Source organism: Salmo salar, chromosome ssa18, assembly GCF_905237065.1.
Source record: "Salmo salar chromosome ssa18, Ssal_v3.1, whole genome shotgun sequence".
NCBI lineage: Eukaryota > Metazoa > Chordata > Actinopteri > Salmoniformes > Salmonidae > Salmo > Salmo salar.
The window spans coordinates 62970301-62993747 of record NC_059459.1 but is presented as its reverse complement, the minus strand read 5'-3'; the positions used below and the strand labels follow the sequence as shown (position 1 = coordinate 62993747).

At 41.8% G+C, this 23447-nt stretch overlaps 1 protein-coding gene across 14 annotated transcripts in view; it reads right to left on the bottom strand.

Moving 5' to 3' along the window:
- Nucleotides 1-23447, bottom strand: part of LOC106577626 (adhesion G protein-coupled receptor L3) — a 329820-nt gene that overhangs the window by 156816 nt on the left and 149557 nt on the right. For all 14 annotated transcript variants that reach the window (XM_014155901.2, XM_045701384.1, XM_014155886.2 and 11 more), the window contains one exon: nt 319-428. In XM_014155901.2, coding sequence (XP_014011376.2) covers nt 319-428 — 110 coding nt within the window. The remainder of the gene's footprint in view (nt 1-318; nt 429-23447) is intronic.

Here is a 23447-nt window from a genome sequence, read left to right as displayed (position 1 = left end):
GCAGCTTACTTAAAAGGGACCACATTAACTTCAACATAAAGACATGTTAAGGACACAATCATACATTTTTGTATATGACAGAGTGAAGTGGCATTGCTGTTACATGGAATTAAGCATGACGAAGAAGAGCATTACAATAAAAAATGTATCATGCACTATGTCATGGGCTTCATCCCAAATGGCACCCTATTCTCTTTAAAGTGCACTACTGACCAGAGTTACATACAGTATGTAGTGCACTATATAGGAAATAGAGTGCAATTTAGGAAGTATCCATGAACTGCTTAGAAGAACACAAGAGAATGAAGAGATACGTACTGTAGGGTACACATTCGTACTGGACCTCAAGGTACTTATAGGTTCCGGGGCAAGGGTCAGGAAATACATCTAGTCCAGCCACTACAGCACACTGGGTCCGATTATTACATCTGAAAAGGAAGAAAAAGGTCAGCTTAAAGGTCAGGTTAAAAGGGGCAATCTGGGATTCAAACAACAACAAAGCGGTCACCCTGCAACTGTTTTTTGTCACCAGCTAAGGGATGGCGATAGAGAAATGTAACACTTTATAGACAGCTATGGACGCAAGGACCGACTATCCAGGACATCAAAATGAGAGTTTTAACCATGTGCTGGACCTTTACAGGGGTGTGTTTGTGAATTCAGATATACTGACAATAGAACCGTTACAGTCAATATCCAGAGGTACCACAATTAAATGCTGATGTTGCTATGATAAATATTTAGCATGTGGTTAATGAACTAGAATTAATTCCCATTTCATTTTGCTGCTCAGACTGAGAAATTGATGCATTGCGGGTTCAGTGGACATTGACTGCCAAGCCATCAACGGTAAAATCATCCATTTGGCGAGAAGAAGAAGGTTGGACTCGGGCTAAAACAATGTCTATGTCCTACATCACACCTTATTCCCTTTATAGTGCAGTGCTTTTGACCAGAGCCCTTTGAGACCTGGTCAAAAGTAGTGCGTTATATAGGGAATAGGGTGCCATTTGGTATGCAGTCATTTTCTCTGCCGTGATATGAATTTAGACCGCGTGCAGACTCATATTCAGGGCATGACGGATTGGGAGAGGACACAGTCGGCCGAGTGCAAAATCGGCTCAGAAGCGAAAGAGCTTTCACCTCGGCTTTCATTATTAACACAATTACTTGGCTGGCAGTGTCTTAAGTCTGCCATTTTACTTTAGGCAGTCATCAATCAAAGCTCGATCCCACCACACTTACTGCACGACATTAACTATCACATGCTTAAACGAGTGTATCGATTGATATGAATAAATCATCTGTGCACATCAGTAGACCAACAGGAGGCAAAGGTCAATGTCACCGCTAGAGGACTTAGTGGTCACATGCCCCATGCACGTGAACCTCAGCTTTATGCAAAAATCCATAAAATCATACAACCAAATTGGCACCTCTACTTTTTTTTCTTTCTTCTTACTATATTTTTTTAGGGGGCAGATCAGCTTTAATAGTGCAGATAGATTGTGGCTTCCGTCAATGAAATTGTCCGTGTCATTTCCATTTCGCCCATATATATTTTTTGTATACATACAGTACCAAAAGTTTGGACACACCTACTCATTCAAGGGTTTTTCTTTATTTTTACTGTTTTCTACATTGTACAATAATAGTGAAGACATCAAAACTACAAAAAAAAACACATGGAATCATGTAGTTACCAAAAAAAGTGTTAAACAAATCAAAATATATTTTATATTTGAGATTCTTCAAAGTAGCCACCATTTGCCTTGATGACAGCTTTGCACACTCTTTGTATTCTCTCAACCAGCTTCACCTGGAATGTTTTTCCAACAGTCTTGAAGGAGTTCCCATTCTATTGGTTGCAAGAATTGGTATACTTTTTTATTTATCACAATTTTCTTTAACCAATTATGGTTAACAGACAAGTTCCCTACTTTTCCCCCTTCCCTCTTGCATTTTTGCAGTACTGCTGCTATAAGTTGGTTGTGATTTTGAGTAGAGGAGACATTTCCATATATTTTTCCACCAGTCCTATTTACAAAGTGTATACTTTTTATTATATATATATATATTAAATTAGTATATTTGAGTTTAACCACAATATTTGTTGTATTATTTGTTTTGTCTTTTCTGGGGGATTAAACTGAAATTGCAACCAACTTTCTGTGGCTTGTTTTAAAATAGCGATATTTTGGAGATGATTTAATTTTAAAATAGCCAAAAGTGGTGCTGCTGCTCCAGCTTCAACTGTTCTGCCTGCGGCTATGGAACCCTGACCTGTTCACTGTGATTACTATTATTGGACCATGTTGGTCATTTATGAACATTTGAACATCTTTGGCATGTTCTGTTATAATGTCCACCCAGCACAGCCAGAAGAGGACTGGCCCCCCCTCATAGCCTGGTTCCTCTCTAGGTTTCTTCCTAGGTTTTAGCCTTTCTAGGGACTTTTTCCTAGCCACCGTGCTTCTACACCTGCATTGCTTGCTGTTTGGAGTTTTAGGCTGGGTTTCAGTACAGCACTTTGATATATCAGCTGATGTAAGAAGGGCTATATAAATACATTTGATTTGATTTTGATTTGAGAGGTTATAATCTGAATAAATAATATTTAATTTCTGCCCTCCGAATTTATTTTCATTACATAAATAGGCCCATTTCATTTTGCCTGGCTTCCCATTCCAAATAAAATTGAATATATTTTGCACATATAATTTTAAAAAAAAAACAGGTCGCTATGTGTAGGCAAGACCATAAATAAATAGTTCAACTGGGAAATGACTAAAGGGTTAATCAGGGTGATTTTTCCACAAATAAGCAAGTATTTTCCTTTCCATGGTAGCAAGATCTTATCTATTTTTGCAAACTTCCTATTAAAATGTTTTGTAGTACGATTATTTCTTTCTTTCGGGATATGTATACCAAGTATGTCCACATCACCACCAGACCGTTTTACTGGTAAACTACATGGTAATGTAACAGGTTTTTTTTTAGTGATGCAATACGTAACACTTATCATAATTTGGTTGTAATCCAGAGAGGTTAGAACAATTATCTAGATCCTCTATGAGGCTGTGGAGGGATCCAAATTGTGGATGTAAAAGAAAGCATGAATCATCAACATACAATGACACCTTTATTTTCAAGCCCTTGATTTCTAACCCCTTGATATTATTGTTGGATCTGATTTTATTAGCTAACTTTTTGATGGCCATAATAAATTGATATGCTGATAATGGACAACCTTGTTTAACTCCTTGTGACAGTTTTATACTTTCAGAGAAGTAGCCATTATTGACTATTTTACACCTAGGTTTACTATTCTTAACTTTAACCCACTTTATAAGAGATTCGTCCATGTAAAAAAAAAACAGTCTAATTAGAATGAAAAAATATCCAACAATACCTTTTTAATTCTATGCGCGATGGATTTTACTAGAATTTTTGCATCACAACACTAAAGTGTAAGGGGCCTCCAATTGTTTTTAGATGGACTGGATCTTTACCACTTGGGTCCTGTTTCAGTAATAATGAAAGCAGACCTTTTTGTTGAGCATCTGATAATCTACCAGGTTTGGAGTTCCCGGACTTAAATGCTTTAATTGCATCAAGAAGTTTCTCCTCTGTAATTTGGCACATCTACTAGCGTTACCTGGATTATCTAAAATATATTTACTACCGAAACTATTATTCTATCTATTAGGTTAATCTGGCAATATCTCAAATGCATTTACAGTACTTCTCACGAGAGCCATTCACAATGTATTGTATTGACCTATGCATGTGAACCTATACTCTTGGTCATCCCTTGCCACGCTATGCATAAATCTAAAACTCCTATAACGAAATCTTCTCTGATATCTATTATGCTCATCTGGCAATATCTGGAATGTATTTTCTTCTCACGAGGAGCTGTTCGTCACAATGTAAGTCAGAGAAGGTCAAGGCGCTAGCTGACACAATGATTCATACAGCACAATTAAAGGGTTCCCTTACACCTTAATTAACATTGATTGGCCCTGGACAAATCAATCGCTCCAGTGAGGGGAGAGAGTGAAGGCCCGTCTCGTTTAAAACCTCGCCCCTTTAATGAGATATGGTCCGGAGCTCAAACACCCTTCCCGGCTTTATGGGGTCATGACCCCTCGCCGTCACTCACTCACCCCAGATTACGGGGCTAGGGGGCAAAGAGCCTCAGCCAGACACACGTCTGGAGAACTGTTTGTTCATTTGAAGAGTTAATTCCAAAGGCTGTAAACGCCACTCAAATAAATAAGGGTCAGGCCGATGAAAAGGGAAAACAATTATAGTGGCCTTCCTCATCACCAGGCAGGTTTCTCTATCCTCTCTTGGTTTACTATCAAGGAATAATTGTCGAGGGTGATGGGGTGGGAAGGTGGAAGCGATTGGATGTCAGATGGAGTTAGAAAGGCAAGGTAAATTGGACAGGCAGCTCTTCAAAACATGCATATACACACACACAGTACATTATCTTAAATACATTTGTCAAGAAACAGCAATCATGTAATCTCTCCTGTTTATCATGATTAAATAGATGTAAATATACCTTTCTGAATATTCAAAGAGAGCTCTCTTTGTAGGAGGGCTATTTTACAAAGCCAATACCATCCTCCGTAGAACAGCATATTTTTGATTAAAACATGTTGACAAACAAACAGTTCACTCAAGGCCCTGTCATACTCAGCAACTTTAATCATGGTTTGTAAAACATTTCCTCTGGGGTGGATTAAACAATATAATACCCCATGATGTAGATTGCATACTTAATCCCAGTCTTTACGTCTGTCTTGACCCATATTCCAATTCCCACAAGGCATTGTGGCACATATCATTCAGCGCACAGCCTACAATTTAACCTCTCTATCACCCTGCATCCCAAATGGCATCCTATTACCAATTTATTACACTACTTTTCACCAAGGCCATATTTAGTGAACTACTTTTGACCAGGGCCAATAGAGCTTTGATCAAAAGTAGTGAACCATGTTTGGAATAGGGTGCAATTTGGGACAAATACCTCAGTATCATGTCAACTGAGAACTGACTTCCTGAAGGCACATACAGTTAGGCCCTATAATACTCCAGATGAAAAATATAATTAAACACATTAAGTGCAAATCAATGGCAGAGCGGGAGGGAATCGATGGAAGGGGCCGAATGCCGTACCACGTGGCACTATGACTTCACAATGACCAATTAGGAGGATAATCAGGGTTTCACCAGACTCTTGGCTCAGATGCAGCCCTTTTGAACTAGCAGATTGAGCCAACAGATTCTCAGGACGTTGAATGATTCAAATATGGAAATGAATAATACGATCACATATTTCCCTCAGATGCTGATCTTGGGCCAGTGTCTCATTAGGTTAGAATTGGGGAAGGGGAAGCTGATCCTAGATCAGTACCTAGGGGAAACTTCACCTGCGAGAAATGTGCGATGGAGTGCTTCCCTTCTAGGGAAGGTTAAGAATGACATCACTCGCGTTGTGTTTAGTAAGTGTAAGAGTTAAATAGAAATACATTTGAGGGAATTGTTTTTTCTGGGTGAACAAAAATTGTGTTCAAAACTTTGATTTGAGAAGCCAAGTTATAATGGCTTATGTCATGTGTATGCTGCAAACTTGGCAGATCCTTGATTACTGCAGCAGATCCTAGATTACTGCAGAAAAAGCAACAAGGACAAAGGATAACATCATTTAGAAAAACATTCAGCATCTGCAGTAGGCATTCCAGCAAAACATGAAATAAATAAATAACTGCTTCACTGCAGCATATTCGCCCTCCTGTTCGACTTGTCATCGCCATGACATTTGAATAAAGACTATTTCACTTGGACAAACTAGCATCACTAGCATACGTACTCTCAGAACATGGGCAGAAAGACAAAAGGTGATCATATTAAATGAAGTATAAAAAAAAGATGTTGACATTAACAACCTGTTTCAGTCAAATATCGATCTCTGTCGACGTTAGTATTCAACGCCATCTCAGAGCTTGTTGGGGACGAGAGCCTTTGCTCGTAATTTTTCAATTTGGCCATAAACCGCCCCTACAGCAGCCCCCAGCCAAGCCGTCCCTCCCTACCCTTCGCTGTCTGCTCCCTCACCATTTGTTACAGTGGCCAGATTAGGGCTCAGACAGCACAGCTGATGACAGTGGATGTGGCACAAAGCACAGAGCACCATGTAAGCACAAACCGTAAACGCTATAATTGCTGCTTGGTCTCACCACTGCCACCAAAGTGACAATGAACGGGTTCAGTCATCACACCATCCCCCTCATCCGAACACAGACAGCACTATGGTGTCTGTCCAATACTGGGGCTGTGGCTGTGCAGTCCACCTCAGATGACACATTAGTCAGCATTTGAGAACTAAAACACGGGAAAGAGTCTGTATCAATATCCTCCTTCAGCTGTCAATAGACTGATATACTGATTGAAATCTGGTCAATAAACTGCTTGTGACGGAACAATATTTATGGATTTCAGATAATAGTGACCCGTAGCATTACCTGCACTGAATTGCTACATAAGCAATTTGTACAAGAATATTGTGGAAACATTTCCAAAAACAGCCAGAATATGGTGCAATGGCTCCAAAGATGTCCACCAACAGGGACTGAGTTCTTCCACAGTTCAGTATCTTTGAGGAATAAACATGTCAAAAAGAAACAAACACTTCCATTTAACTTTTACTTATTCTGAGAAAATGTTTCCCTGGTGTGTCCCCTTCATGTCTGTTTGAGTGTGCTAGCAGGGGGACAAGCATCACAGTGCTACAGTCAGGCTGACAAAGTATCTGTTATTAGTTTGCCACCAGTGGCAACAAGAAAAAAAATAATGTACCCTACTCTTTAGAGACTGAAAGTGGAGACCGAGGAGACAGGAGCTAGGAGTCTCATCCGACCTGGTCTGAACAGGTCTGAAATGAGTGTGGACAGTGAGAGGAAGTTAAAAACAAGAGCAAGAGACAGCGAGAGAAAGAGGAGAGGTAGAGGAGACAGGAAAAGAGAGCGAGAGAGTTAGGAATGGGTCAACATCCTGGGCCCTCTGCGGGGACCCATTATGCTTTAGTGATGGTCCTCCTGCCTACAGTACACTTCATTCATTGTCTGTCCCAGCTGCACGCCACAGCATCCATCTCTTTTTCCTCCAGCCTGTCTCCCAGCCTGTCATAAAATTCCTTAAAAACTGCAAAACTGTCTTATCTCTTTCTCTCTCTCTCTCTCTCTTATCCCCACACTACAGCGACATGTCCTTGTCCAGTGCCAGACTGTTTTTAAAACGAGATTCAAGGATGTTGTAGAGAGCCATGTGTACTATGTTTATGTGTTCATTGGGTGTGCCTTTTGACGCCCTTCACTCAGTCCCTTTCGGAGTGCAAGACATATTGAGTCCGCCATACAAAGGCATGATATCTTTCTGTGGACTGAAGTCTAATCTTTAAATTCGTATTAAAACTGCATTAGCCTTGACAGTGGCATGGATCAAAGCGACCTTAGCAAAAGCGCATATTATGAAGATGTGCCCACACGTACATGGAAAGCATCGGCAAGGTTAAACAGATCTCTCAGGGCACAATACACCAACCTACACAGACAGGCACGCGTGGACGCATAGAGCGAGCTAGAGTCCATGTTTTGGCTCACTCACACACCGCAAACTTGATAAATCATCTATTATGGCATCACTGAATACATGTATCACACAAATCCAGAGACTTCTTCATTCCACAGTTGGCAGTTCTATATTTTTTTATCCATTTGTCTTTTTCCCTCCTCAACCCAGGCTGAACGGAGATTAACATAGAGAATCAGATAGATGGGAAACCAATGTAAACAGTACATGCAAGGGAAGGCATGTGGGAGGGGGATTTAATGCACAGTGCTGAAGGGGACCCCCATTTTAAACCGCTCTAGCCCCGCGGTGTATTCTAAGCTCCATGGAGCATCACGACAAGCCATCAAGACAATCATAACGTAAAGGAGATACAATAAGCCCCTTACTGTGGCTTACGTCAACTCAAATGTTTACAGAAGTGGATGTTCAGTTAGCATTAGTGAAACATCAAGTAACATTTTATTGGTCACACACACGTATTTAGCAGATGTTATTGGGGGTGTAGCGAAATGCTTGTGTTCCTAGGTCCAACAGTGCAGTAATATCTAACAATACACGCAAATCTAAAAGTAAAATAACGTAATTAAGAAATATATAAATATTAGGACTGGTTGGAGAGGAGAGAAGAGCTGTGTGCCTGTCTTTTGATGAAGCACTCTGGGCGACAAACCTGATCCCCTTTCTATAGTTCCACAGGATTAGTTACGTAGGAACTAAGCAGACGCACGAAAGTGACTGCTCAATCAAACGACTAACTTGTAATGTATTTAGAAGCTATTCTCCGGGCCCTGAATGAATAGAGTTGTATTACCCGTGGGGATATGAGTTGTGGGGGAATTGTGGAGACATTGAACGGTTCTAGGTTGATTGAATCTGGATCATTGTGGTTTGATTTTGGAACGGAGGGGAGAGCACTTCTCCAAATATGAGCAGCTTGGGACTTTTTCCTCCCTGACAAACATAATCCTACTCAGACATTGCAACAGTTTAGTGGCTTTTTCCATAGTGGGTTTTGGCTGCTCACAATTCCCACTCTCCTATATTGTATATCTGAAATAAGTCCCCATTCATTCTGGAGGAACAGTGTCCACAAAGATGTAGGCACCAAATCATAAAATGGACTCTCTCTCTCGCCTCCCTCACCATTTATGGACAAGAACCCAGACTGCTGCAGATCTTGTGGACATAAGCGGTTGCTTATGGCCCACAACATTTTTTTTTTTAATGAACTCAGTCGGGGTCTCAACTTAATATTGAGAGTAAGAATAGTAATACCCAACCCTATGGTAGAATTGTTCACTCCTATGGTAGAATGGGTAGAATTGTTCAACCCTATGGTAGAATGGGTTGAATTGTTCAACCCTATGGTAGAATGGGTAGAATTGTTCAACCCTATGGTAGAATGGGTTGAATTGTTCAACCCTATGGTAGAATGGGTTGAATTGTTCAACCCTATGGTAGAATGGGTAGAATTGTTCAACCCTATGGTAGAATGGGTAGAATTGCAGGAAATTAGCTTTAAAACAAAATGTGTTTATATCTGCCCTACAGCAAAATAAGTAGAATTGCAGAAAACATACCTAAAAAAAATCTATTACTCTCTCCACCATCAAGACGGAGGCCACCTAAATGTTTTGCTGCAAGGTGGGGGATCCTCCAACCAAATCTCCCATAGGGCCCCCAAAAGGCTAGGGCCGGCCCTGCTTGTGGGTTATTGTATTTTGACTTGTATATCATACTAATACACACCATAGGAGTTGAGTACAGCAGCTTTATCCCTCTAGCACTTTGGCAGAAATCCAAGAAACTGTAAGCTCAATGCTCAGAGTCTGTGATAAACATATGCAATTCCTAGTACTGTATAGTGGTGTGTGTTTAAAAGAATGGGTACTTTCTCAGGGCGGATGACTGAAACCACATTTCGAAGTGTAAGGGTCTCTCAGTTGGTTTACAGGTCACGATGATTGATGAGACAAATATAACCAAACGCTCCAAACATTCCCTCTTGCTGATTTTTCGATTTTCTACACTTATTGACTCTGCTCAGAAAAGAAGTGTCTTGGCATAAATATGACCATTCTCTTGAATTTGTATAAATCTCTAGCTAAATCAGGGTCTCTGAAGTGCTTAACATAAAAATTCTTTGCCCCTCACTAGCCAAGGTTGACCAGCGTTGAATTCTCAAACTGGCTAGTGTCGACAAACCTATTTGGCAGTGCCAAATTGGCACACATACTACTAACCTGAACCACAAGAACAGCGCTTGTGTTACAGGCTAGCCACCTTGACACTTGCTTCTTTCCCTGTGACTCATGCTGAAATGACTAAGGCTACAGATGACCGGGCGGCAGGTAGCCTAGCGGCTAAGAGCGTTGGGCCAGTAACCGAAAGGTTGCTGATTCGAATCCCTGAGCCGACTAGGTTAAAAATCTATCGATGTTCCCTGAGCAAGGCACTTAACCCTAATTGTTCCTGTAAATCGCTCTGGATTAGAGCATTTGCTAAATGACTCAAATGTAAATGTAAAATGATGAGAGTAGGCGTACATAGTGCACCCCATGAGTAACCCAGCTAACCTCAAGTGGCCCAGACCCTCAGATGTCACGGTTGGTGCAACACAAGATATGGGGTGAGGAGAAGATATCCAAAGGTTAGGGCCCCCAGGGAATACAATCTGCTTAAACTCGACGGGGTCACTACACACAGTATGACTCATGGTAGTGGAGGAAGGTGGATGGAGGGTGTAGCACGAGGACAAACATGTTTTGGAAGCGATGAGTCATGAGTATAACACGTAATAGTTCATTTGATATTAACACTGGTTTAGTCTTAACACTCTGTATACTCCTCTTGTCCTCCAGGTAAAAATGACCCGCCTTCACTAAACCCCTAAAATAAAGCAGCTTAATTGAATTTTAAACCTATTTTGCATGAAGAAACAACCTGTCATTCATCACAAACTTCGGGAATATCTGGGTTTTCCCTCTTCACAATGCAGGAAGACTGCATTCAGTGGATACCACTCGTTATTACAACACATATGTCAATTGTTATATTTACTAAAGTAGAGGTTTATTACTATTATCGCTAAATGTACTGCATAGGTGTAACATGAATTCTTTAGCAGGAGATAGCACTTGTAAAGCCTAAGTAAGTAGCAGAAATGTGCAGAAAGTAGTTTTGAATGCAGTTTATTGAAGGGAAACAATAACAGTCTGAACTTTTTTGGCAACATAGTGATATATTGTTATATACTGTACAATGAAGAGTTTAACTACAAAATACTAGTCTTCTTCCATTTTTTTAACCATTGCCCTCACCCACAAGGTGTATAAACAACAATAAATAAGCATAAGATAATAGATACAAAAAACGTGAAGAACATAAATCAAATCAACTCTAATTAGCACATGTAGGACAGTATGCAAGTGTGTGTGAATGGACTTTGCAGATGTATTTCTCACATGTGCAGCACATAGTATTTGTTTTACAGTCCTCCTTTGGGGGGCAGAACTGGCATCTCCTCCTTTTGCCTGCTCCAGCTGCAGCCTCAGGTGGATCAGGACAAGATTCAGCCCCCTGAACAGCTTTCACAAGTGCTGCAAAGGCTGCTGTGTGGGGGAGGCGCTCCCTTCTTTGAATGTGTGGGGTTACAAGTGCCTTTCCCAGCTGCTCAAGGAACACCCTCCTCTTGTTCTGCTTATCAGGCATCCAGGTAGGGTTGATCTTGTTCCATATCACAAAAGCATTGTATGAGGACACATCAATGATGTTATGGAAGATGACCAGGGGCCTGTGGGCAGTCATCCTCCTGCAGCTGTAAGATCCAATCACCTTGTCCAGGTTGTCCACACCTCCTTTGTTGTGGTTATAGTCCAGGATGATGGCTGGCTTCCTGTCCTCACAATCACTGACCTCAACCGTTTTGTGCAGTGTGCTCAAGGGGACCACATTCTTGTTCCTCTTTGGGAGGTAAGAAACTAGAGTGGTGGTGAAGGCAAACTTTGATGAGAAGACCTCTCTCCACCTTGTTGCGAGAAGTGCAAGGGGGAGCTCAGACTTGTTCTTTGTAACTGTGCCAACCATGGTTATCTTCCTCTTCAAGAGCTGCTGGCTAAATTCATAAGAGGTGAAGAAATTGTCACACGTGACATTGTGCCCCCTCAGTCCATCTGTCACATCAAGCCCAACCTGCATCCCCTGGTTCTTCTCCGGGCCTCCACTGGTCGGCTTCCTTGTGTAGACTTGCATCTTCCAAGCGTAGCTGGATTGTGCATCATAGGCCACCCATATCTTGATGACATACTTTGCTGGCTTGCTGGACATATACTGCCGGAAAGGACAGTGACCTTTTTGACAAAAGAGATTACTATCAGTAATTAGTATCAGTGTCACAGAAAACAATCACATAAATCAATGATATTACAGCAATATATAAAATTAACAGTGAAAATCACTTGCATGGCCGCCAGTTTGTCTCTCACACGTTAAGCAGGTCTTGACTCACGGTTATCAAATCGTAGCATTCTTGAGAAAGTGTGAAAGACTTTCAGTGGCATCGTGGCACGGAAAATTGCCCTTCCACTCTCTGCATCCCAGAGACCACATGTAGCCTCGCCTCGGGACCTATACACACCCGCTAAGATTAGCAGCCCTATGTAGGCACGCAGGTCAATCTCATCCATGCTTTTCCAGTTTTCCAGTTTACGGAAACCCTCCAAATTTGTCATCTCCAGGTTGATTTTTTTCGATGGCTGGTGTGTTGAACATGTAGAATGTTGAGGCGATGTCCTGGGCATGGGCAACTGCATGTCTTGTGGGCCCTGGGGTCATCCTTATGACATTTTGTACTACCATCCTGCCCTGGTTGTAATATGGTGATAAGGACCATGTTATTTTGCTGTTCTTTGACAAAAATCTCTCTTTCAGCTTGGGGGATTTCTTCTTCATCTGAAGATGATGCATCGTGCTCTGGGTTGTATTCTTCCCCATCTTCTTCTTCTGATACATCCTCCTCTTCTAAATCATTGTTCTCTTGTTCCTCCTGGACATCTAAAAAAAAAACTGTGATCTACGACCTGTTGGGCACTGAAACGTACACTCATGGCTTCAGAAAAGACAGAACTGGGGGGACTGTCATCTGCAGCACCTTTATAGCCTCTGACTGCATTCCCCATTAGTAAACAATGCTTTCAATACATTTTTATTTTGTCAGAAATGTTGTTTATTTTGTCTGTGAACTTGAGTCATGTGTTGGGGTCGTGGAGGGGAGATGCTGCACATGCACAAGACCAATCAGTAGCACACAATCTCAATTTCTCATTGTGTGTGTGTGTGTGTGTGTGTGTGTGTGTGTGTGTGTGTGTGTGTGTGTGTGTGTGTGTGTGTGTGTGTGTGTGTGTGTGTGTGTGTGTGTGTGTGTGTGTGTGTGTGTGTGTGGTTGTGGTTGTGGTTGTTGTGGTGTGTAAATGATTTTATAACTGCCGGGTCAAAAATGACCCTAAGGCAATCTTTGTACCCTGGTGGTGTACAGCTTTCATGGATATATGAACAAAGGCGATGTTGCATTTTTTCGAATTCTTGGGGTCAATCTAGGAAAAGTAATCAAATTTCAAGTAGAAAAAAATCATTTAGGAGGTTCTCTCTGCTGTTAAACATAGTGACGGGTCATTTTTTAACCTTAAGACTTAAGACAACAAAAGGGTTAAGAATATATGAATCTAAGATGAGAAACACAGTTGAGGTCTGGGAATGTTGGTAGGAAGAAATTGAAATGTGTGGGATGACTCATATCACCTAAAGAGTAGGTAGGTTCACACACAAAGACAGACTCCAATATATTCCTTTTCCCATTTTTCTTGCAGCAGGGGGGGGGGATCTTGACAGAGAATATTTGGTCAAAGCCCTCTTCAGTGTGTGTATTAGATGACTCACCCCTAGCATCCTTGCTACTACATGACGTCTTGCATTGATAATGCATTGATAATGCATTGATAATGACATTGGAGCTACTGCTACTGGTCTCACTCCACATCCGCCAACAACTTGACGAAGTATTCATTACATTCACATTTTGGGTTACAACCTCAATTCAAAATGTATACAATTATTTTTTTTCCTCACCCATCTACACACAATACCCCATAATGATAAAGTGTCAACAGGTTTTTAGAAATGTTTGCACATTTGTTGAGAATGAAATACAGATATACAGTCTCTAATTAACGTAAGTGTTCACACTGAGTCTATACGGAATCACCTTTTGCAGAGACTACAGCTGTGAGTCTTTCTGGATAAGTCTCTACCATGCTGACCGCACCGCTCGTGTTGCAAAATAAATGTACACATACATGTTATTCAATCATTGCACCCACACTGCTCGCGAGTGTCTGCATGGCCAGGCGCTATAATATAAATTGGTTCTATTTGTGATGCTCAACGCGCTGCAAGTCCGGCCTCTCTCATCTCCTGATTGGTTTTTAGGAGCATATACCCACGTGGGTGATTGAAAGATTAACTGAGGTCCTCACTCCAGTCGGTTGTCGTAATGCACCGTAAAGTTGGTTGCCAACCACCATATAAAGTCCAAAGAAGAAAAAGAAGCCTCAAGGAAGCCTCAAGGAAGGAGGAGTGATGATGAAAAACGAATTTGGTTGACCGTTTTATCTGTATTAATTGTCAGAGTAGTGGACCTTGAGCATTTCAGATAAAATAACAACCCAATGTTTATATCCCAGGACAAATTAGCAAGCTAGCTAAATTGCCATAAATGTTTCATGCTTTTTGACCTGTCCCCAAATTAATATAATTGGTTCAGATTTTGTTTTGATATTTCAACCTGCGTGTCCTGATCGCTTCTGGTGTGGGTAAACAAAATCAACGTGCACGTGATTGACGCACGCGCGTCCCTGGTTTGGTCAGAATGTAATAGTTTTGCACACCTGGATTGTACAATATTTGCACATTATTCTTATTCAAGCTCTGTCAAGTTGATCGTTGCTAGACAGCCATTTCCAAGTCTTGACATAGATTTTCAAGCCGATTTAAGTCAAAACTAACTTGGCCACTCAGGAACATTCTTGGTAAACAACACCAGTGTACACTGAGTGTACAAAACATTAAGGACACCTTCCTAATATTGAGTTGTGCAGGCCCCTCCTCCTCCCCTCCTTTTGGCCTCAGAACAGCCTCAATTCATCGGGGCATGGACTCTACAAGGTGTCGAAAGCGATCCAATGCTTTCCACAGTTGTGTCAAGTTGGCTGGATGTCCTATGGGTGAGGGACCATTCTCGATACACACTGGAAACAGTTGAGCGTGAAAAACCAATCAGCGTTGCAGTGCTTAACACAAACTGGTGCACCTGGCACCTACTACCATACCCCATTCAAAGGCACTTAAATATTTTGTCTTGCCCATTCACCCCATTCATATACACAATCCATGTCTCAATTGTCTCAAGGCTTAAAAATCCTTCTTTAACCCCTTCATCTACACTGATTGAAGTGGATTTTAACAAGTGACATCAATAAGATCATAGCTTTCACCTGGATTCAGCTGGTCAGTCTATGTCACGGAAAGTGCAGTTGGCATTCATGTTTTGTACACTTAGTGTATATTTGGCCTTGTGTTTTAGGTTATTGTCCTGCTAAAGATGAATTTGTCTCCAACCAGCTTTTCCTCTAGGATTTTGACTGTGCTTCGCTCTTTTCAGTTTATTTTTATACCCAAAAATTCTCCCTAGTCTTTGCGGATGACAAGCATACTCATAAGATGATGCAGCCACCACCATGCTTGAAAATATGAGGAGTGGGACTCAGTGATGTGTTGTGTTGGATTTGCCCCAAACATAACGCTTTGTATTCAGGACATGAAGTTCATTTCTTTGCCACATTTATTGCCGTTTTACTTTAGTGCCTTTTTACAAACAGGATGGACGTTTTGGAATATTTTTACTCTGTACATGCTTCCTTCTTTTCACTCTGTCATTTAAGTTAGTACAATGTTGATCCAGCCTCAGTGTTCCACTATCACAGCCATTCAACTCTAACTGTTTTAAAGTTATATAGTTAAACAAAGGTTAAATAAAACATTTAATTAAATAAAGTAACCAATGCAATCCCTGAGCTGTTTCCTTCCTCTCTGGCAACTGAGTATAATTAATAACTTTAACAAAGGTATATACAGACTGCTTCTGTTTTTAACCATCTAACAATAGGTGCCCTTCTTTGCAAGGCATTGGAAAACCTCCATGGTATTTGTGGTTGAATCTGTTTGAAATTCACTGTTCGACTGAGGGACTTTACAGATTTGTGTGTTTGGGGTACAGAGATGAGTCCATGATGTATTATTGCACACAGAGTCCGCACAACTCATTATGAGACTTGTTAACTTAAGCACATTTTTACTCCTGAATTTATTTGGACTTGTCATGACAAAGGGGCTGAATACTTATTGACTGAAGACATTACAGCTTTTCATTTTGAATTAATCTGTTAAAAAAAATAAAACACAATTCCTCTTTGACATTATGGGTTATTGTGTGAAAACCAGCGACAAAAATGAAATCCATTTTAAATATAGGCTGTAACACAACATAAAAGTCAAGGGGTGTGAATACATTGAAGGCGGAGACAACAAGCCGACTTCAAGTAGTGTTTTTAGGAAAGACCATGACCTTACATTCTCCTAATAACTACCATCTCTCAATCCCATTACTATAACTGACTGTGTGGAGTTCTTATTCTCTCAGTTCCTATTCCTTTTGATCTTCCAAAACATGAACCATCTTTTTTTCTGGAATAACTCTTTGATGTAGCCATGCATACTCTAGACATGATTATTTCATTGCTTAGATTTGAAGATACGGCATCTCCCTTTGAACATGACCATTAGTTTACGAGTAACTGCAATGGCGGTATGAAATGCAGAAACTTCTTGGGGACTTTCCAACCCTTCGTAAATATGCTGTATTACTTTACTGTCTTTCTCAGATATGAAAAAAGGCAAGAATCTTATTGCATTGCTAATATTGTTTTAAAGAGTGTTTCCTCGCAGCAATTCTCAAACCAGACCCAATCTGATCATCTGGTTTTGAACACAGCCCTGTAGACAAACTCCAAATCCCATAATGCACGTGTAGTATCCCAATTCCCCAGTTAATACCATCCTGTATTCATCCACACACTGAACTGAGACACTACTCAAATCACCTGTACCTTTTGTTTACTCAAATCACCTATACCTTTTGTTTACTCAAATCACCTGTACCTTTTAAATTCAAATGAATACCCTAATTTCCATACACGCGTGGATGTTGCTCCATCCACGGACGTTATCAAAATAAAGTAGAAACAGAGAGTCCTATGTAAATCATGCTGTCATACAGTCAAACACCGGCTTACTTAATAAGATTATATAATAATGTACATGGTAAGAGCAATAGATGATACCAATTAAAATGACTGGCGACACAGAGCTCGTCAATACATTTCCTGCTTCTACTCTCTCCAAATTTGATTCAGAAACAGTCATTCAAAACCAACGCAACCTTGGGACAACTCCTTGGGGCGCACGTCTAAATATCACGCCCAAGTGTTGTCAAGGGAATCCCCCTCCCCCCCACGCTTTTGCTCAACGCACAACAGCCAAGATTTATTGCGCAATAATTTCCCTCGCGCGGCCCGTTTCCCTGAATTCTGATGGGTGATGAATATGTCAATCGTTTGTTGGTAGGTTGTTCATCTCTTTAGGTCCGTTGGTTAGAGACAAAACAGACACTTTTGGGCCAGGGTCATTAGATCTCATTGATTCAAACTTGGGAAGTGATGAATTTGATGCATTTTGCATTCTCATCCCCTAAACTTGGGAGGGAAATGTTTAATATTAACACTGCACTGCTAAATATTATATCAACACAAGTAAACAAGGTGTTAAGGGTAGAGGGGCTTGTTTTCTTCTGTATCTCCAGTGGACAATAGAGGTCTTGAGCCTCTGCTTCCAAGAATTCCTCTCGAATGTCTCTGTCAATCTAATAAGAAAGTGGTGGTCCTTATCTACAATAGGATTTAGTCACCCATACAACCATCATATCAAGTCAATTAGAATGGAACCAATAAGGGGGGACATACTGAAGGGGGCCTATACTAATACAAATACGGTGTTTTGCATGGCATGATGCACACACACCTTTGCACCACAGCCAAACATCCCAATTCATCACTTATGTATACCAAAAAGCCGTTTCAACATATTCCTCTAATAAAGAGAAATGTTTAAATATCCCATCCACTTTAATGACATTTTTAATCTCTGTGTTTGTATGTAAATGCTCTCGCCCACAAAGGGTCTAGGGTGCGCTTGAGAGATTGGAGGATTGAAATAAGCAATAACCTCTGTGAATCGATTTGTCTGGTGGGGGAGGTTATCTACCGGAGTCTACTTCAACAGATGATTTATTGTTTCCAGAATGAATTTTTCTATTCTTGCCAATAAATGGTGCGGCTCCCCTCCCATCTTAGGTGTGAGGATGGATTTATCTTCCAGGCAAAAGCCTGTAGGATTCAAAGCCAGTCGCCTGAGTTAAAGTAAGCCCCATTCCGAGAGATGCGGGATTGGGCTGTATGTTTTTATAGGGGTCACGTGGATATTAGCATGTCAGCTTGTTGTGAATAATGATCATTTGGCATGGGAATGCATAAAGTGAGATTTGTGTGCCCGCGTGCGTCTGTTTAAGTGAGTCTGTCCTAAAGTGTGTAAATCGAAGTGTGTATGGTTGCACTTTTCTACTAGAGTGTGTATGTCTCCACACACATACAGTGTACACTGAGTGTACAAATCATTAAGAACACCTTCCTAATACTGAGTTTTGCCCTCAGAACCGCCTCAATTCATTGGGGCATGGACTCTACAAGGTGTCGAAAGCATTTCATAAAGGGATGCTGGCCATTGTTGACTCCAATGCTTCCCACAGTTGTGTCAAGTTGGCTGGATGTCCTTTGGGTAGTGGACCATTCTTGATACGCACGAGAAACTGTTGAGCCTGTAAAACCCAGCAGTGTTGCAGTTTTTGACACAAACCTGTGCGCCTATTACCCTACCCCATTCAAAAGGCACTTACGTTTCTTGTCTTGCCCATTCATCCTCTGAATGGCACACATATAAACCCTTCTTTAACCACTCTACTCCCCTTCATCTACACTGATTGAAGTGGATTTAAGTGACATCAATAAGGGCTCATATCTTTCACTTGGATTCGCCTGGTCAGTCCATATCATGGAAAGAGCAGTGTAGATGCTTTCAGTTTCCGCTCCACCATGAAGTGCATTATTTTTCATTTGACCTTTATTTAACTAGGCAGGTCAGGTAAGAACAAATTCTTATTTTCAATGACTTCCTAGGAACAGTGGGTTAACTGCCTTGTTCAGGGGCAGAACGTCAGATTATTACCTTGTCAGCTTGGGGATTCGATCTTGCAGCAAGTCCAACGCTCTAACCACTAGGCTACCTGCCGCCCCCATCCACTCTATTGACCGTCTCTAGGGACGCTGATCCACTGACCGACACTAGCCTCTGGAACCAGTCCTGCTGATATCCTTAACCCTCCTCAAGAGCTCCCCACCAGATTGCCATCCCTTGGCCAGATACCTAACGGTACCACTGCGCTGTGGGTAGCTTTAGAAGGAGACGGGAAGATATGAGGAGAAGAAAAAGGGAGAAGAAAAATGCCATTGGCTTGGCTGGATCAGATTTTCAAAGCATCAAGTCCTGTTTGTTTCGCACAAAGAGCGATGACTGCACCCGTGAGGAGTCAGAAGGGGTGCTTAAAAAGCTTATAGCGGCCACATGCACTGCATAGCAACAACAAAAAGATTCTAATCCCAGTCTTCAACACGACCGCTGTTCAGTGGCCTATCACGTCTTGGAAATCTTTGAAGGAATCTGACAGAGGCTCATCTGCACGGCTGAAATGCATACCAAAGCACACGAAAGCACTCTCACACAGGCCTTAAAGCATTGGATTTTTTTTGTTGCCGTTGCCATGGTAACCCCTAATGTCCAACTCCAGCTAGTGTGTGCTTCCAGCACTTTCTCTTCTTCTCAACGCCGCCCAGACCACAACACACTGCATTCCTCAGCTAAAGTCACTCAAAGCCTGGCTTCTAGTGGTCTTAAACAGCTAATTACCCACTCCAACAAAGGGAGAAGGAGGGATGAAAGTGCCACACCGACTAACAACCCTCCCTGTCTGCTCAGCTACCGCGCCGCCGCAGTGTTTCTCAACAAACAATGTCTCCGGGACAACCTGCAACCCTCGAGAAACACAAATGAGCAGGTGAGCCGGGACTGTGCATGTAGACATGTATACATCTAGCCCCTCCAAAAGACAAACAAACAAATCTATGTTCGGGAGTGCAACACTCTTGATATTACAAAATGTTGTGTTGAAGGCCGGCCTGAGACAATCAAATATGCCACGTTGACAGATCTATCCCTATTCACTTCACAATAATAAAAGACCGAGATGGGGATATAAGGAAGCATCTAATTCAATAGAGAGGTCAACCATCGATATGGCAAGACGAGGGCCCCTTCGACTGCTTCATGCATTGGCATGCTAGAAATCATTGAGGGTCTTAAGGAACTGTCTGGCTGGATTTATGGGTGGGATTAAAAGCTCTGGGTCGGATTGAGCTCTCCTGTCTCCTCCATCCACGTCAATACACCCAAGGTCCCTTGGCTTGGCACTGCGCAACTTTGGTGTGAGGGGAAAGTAATTTACTGAGCGTTAAGGTCTTAATTCGCTGGGATGACACATACCTCTTCCTCTGACATAGGGGAGGCCGAGTGTCGGAAATAGAAATGGACGCGAAGAGCTCATCTCCAGTGAAATCTTCGGTAAACAAACAATTCAGTTTTTTATGAAACTGACATTTTGATATGAACTGCCAAATGTGTCTCTCCTTCACCTTTTGAGAAATGTTATATCCTGTACTGCATATTTAGCATGGTGTTTACTCACCAGACAATAATAGAACGAGCAGGGGTCTCCAACATCCTGTCACGGAGAGGCACTGGGTGTGCAGGCTTTTGTTCATCCCCCAGCAACAAAACTCTCGTTTCCAACTATGGTCTTTAGTCTGAACCTTGATTATTTGAATCCGGTGTGTTCATGATGGGTTGAAGCAAAACCCAGGACAGCCAGATGGTGAGGAGTTGTAGATCACTGATTAAGAGCCTTTAGACAATGTACAGTTTAATGTATCTCCCTGTGACTAAGTCTCCACTTACTTTCAAAATATCAAACCTTAGAGAAAAACTGGACCCATACGATGTGGCCCAGGAATTTTAGACAACATTTCCTTGACAAACTGGCTTTGAGCTGTGGTGAGTGGACAGGGCAGATAGTTGTGTTTGTGTGTGTCTGCAGGGAGAGGTGACAGAGTGTCTTTTGAATCAGACCCCATGTGGCGGCAGTGTCCTGTCGAATTTGTCGAGCGCAGCTGAGACGTTTGACTGTCTTAACGTTTTCCATTCCAACAGGTCTCCTGAGATACCGCGCGGAGGCAAGAGGGGGAGACTTACTTCATCCCCAAAAACTACTGCAGGGTGTGTGTTTGTCTGTGCCATTGGCCTCAGCGCTAGTTTGGATGTGCATGCAGATCATTGTCAGATGTGCCTACAGTAACTACAGGGTAAGGCAGTGTAATAGCAGTGTAATAGCATTTGCTGCTCGAGTCATAATAATTACAAATAATTCTTCGGTCCATTTCATCATTTTAAATGATATCTGTCAGGGTAATTGAACAGAGCTAACACTGCTATGGTAACACCTCTCAGGCAACACACACACAACAGAGCGGATTGGATTCTGGAGCACCTGCTCTAGAATCAGCCCCCCCCAATCCTAAACTTTACCAACAGTGGGGGAAAATGCCAAAATGACCCAAGATCAGCGTCTAGAGGCAACTTCACCCTACACCCTGTCTCGAAGAGCGGGGCTGACATTCGTACTGTCAGAGTGCTGCGGAGCATCTGCCCCTCACTGAACTCTGGCGCCATGCAGTGTGGACGACGAGCAGGGGTGTTCGGCAAGTTTGGACGCCTTTGCGGCATCTAAGCCAAAACAGATTGGAGTAGCAGAGGTGCCAGTGCGAACTGCTGGGCGTGTGGATGAGCCAAGCAGTGCTCACTTCGGGTTCAATCTTTGTAGAACCACCAGTTACCATCAATGCTAATAGGGCCCATGCTGCCAAAAGGAAAGATCTTGATTAATGAATAGTAATTGAAACAGCCAATATCATATTTTTATCTATGGAAGCCACCACGGAAACAGACTAGAATGTTATTTGTTATAATATCATGGCAGTTGGCAAGAAATCTGTTGACTTCCGTAGAGCAGCCCATAGACCCTGCACAATAAGAACAAAAGAAGCCCATACCATCAACAGCTCATATTAACAAAAATAACTAATATATGCCATTTAGTAAGATGGCACATAGAAGAGCCAATATCAAATGGGTAACAGTTTTTATCAAAATACATAAAACAGGTAATACAACAGCCTATGGAGGTGTGCACGCAAAACTGCTATATGATGTCACTGAGGCTCCTTCGCTTTTTATTTAATATTCTGGCCTCGTAACTAATCAAAACCCAGCAGATGTTGTCCCTGCTGACAGTGAAGTAAACAACAATATTAGGAAACTGTGGACAGCGTCAATTCCGCCGACTTCCCAAGGTGACACAGCCGAAAATCTGATTGAGTGGCGACAGCATCTCCGGGGGGAAAAAAGAAGGATGTCGGGTGCACCAGCAGGTCACACCACCACCTCTCTCTTTCCATCCTTCTTCACAATAACTCTTTCCCTTTCTTTTGTTCTTCATAGAACGTTTCTCTTCAGCCTTTTCTCTCCTATCTTTCCCCCCTCTATATGTCGCTTACCCTCGTTCTTTACCACTCCATTATCGCTCTCTCTATTTACCCCCCCTTCTTTCAGCTGGTTGCTACTGCGTCGGTAAAAGGCAGTGTCCAAACAATACACAACTGTGAGACAAATTAGATTTTTTTTTACCATTCTGAGAGCCGCTGAGGCGGCAACAAACATATCCCCAATAAGGCTCTCATTTCTCATTGGCCAGTGCCAGTGTCTGCTGCGGGGGCCATTGACAGAATTAAGGCTCATGAATAACAATGCGGCACTGTGGACCGAGAGCTACTGAGAGCTTCCCCACTGTGTCATATTGACATGCTCCCAGTCAGAAAATAACCTAGTATAATTAGCTTTCACAAGCAGGTATGGCAGCATGAGAGGCCACTCTCCAGGCCAATATAAACCTTGAGGGAACATTGCATTGAATTTGTTCTCAGATGAGGAAAGGATAATGAGGAAAAGCAGCTATTGGCGAGAAGTAAGGTTTTTTTGAATAACACATAGGTCGGTATTGCAAAACGAATAACAGTGACATGATATCATGGTTTGTATTTACTCCGTGACTGAACATAATCCGTATCTTAGCTTTTTGCGAATAATATTCAGCTCCTTCTGTACAGGTGAACCTAGTGCAAAACATGCAAATATTTTGAAGTGACATCATCCAAGTATCCATGATGCATTCATTATATCATGGACTGGAAGTGAAATGGTCAAAGATATTTATTTTTTCATTTAGGAAATCAGTCTTTACCATAAATGCACACATGGCGTGGAGTGTGCTACGGCGTCATCATAATTATCCAAATAAGCTGATGGGTGGGACACATGAAAGGTAAACGTCACATCCACACAGCCACACACAC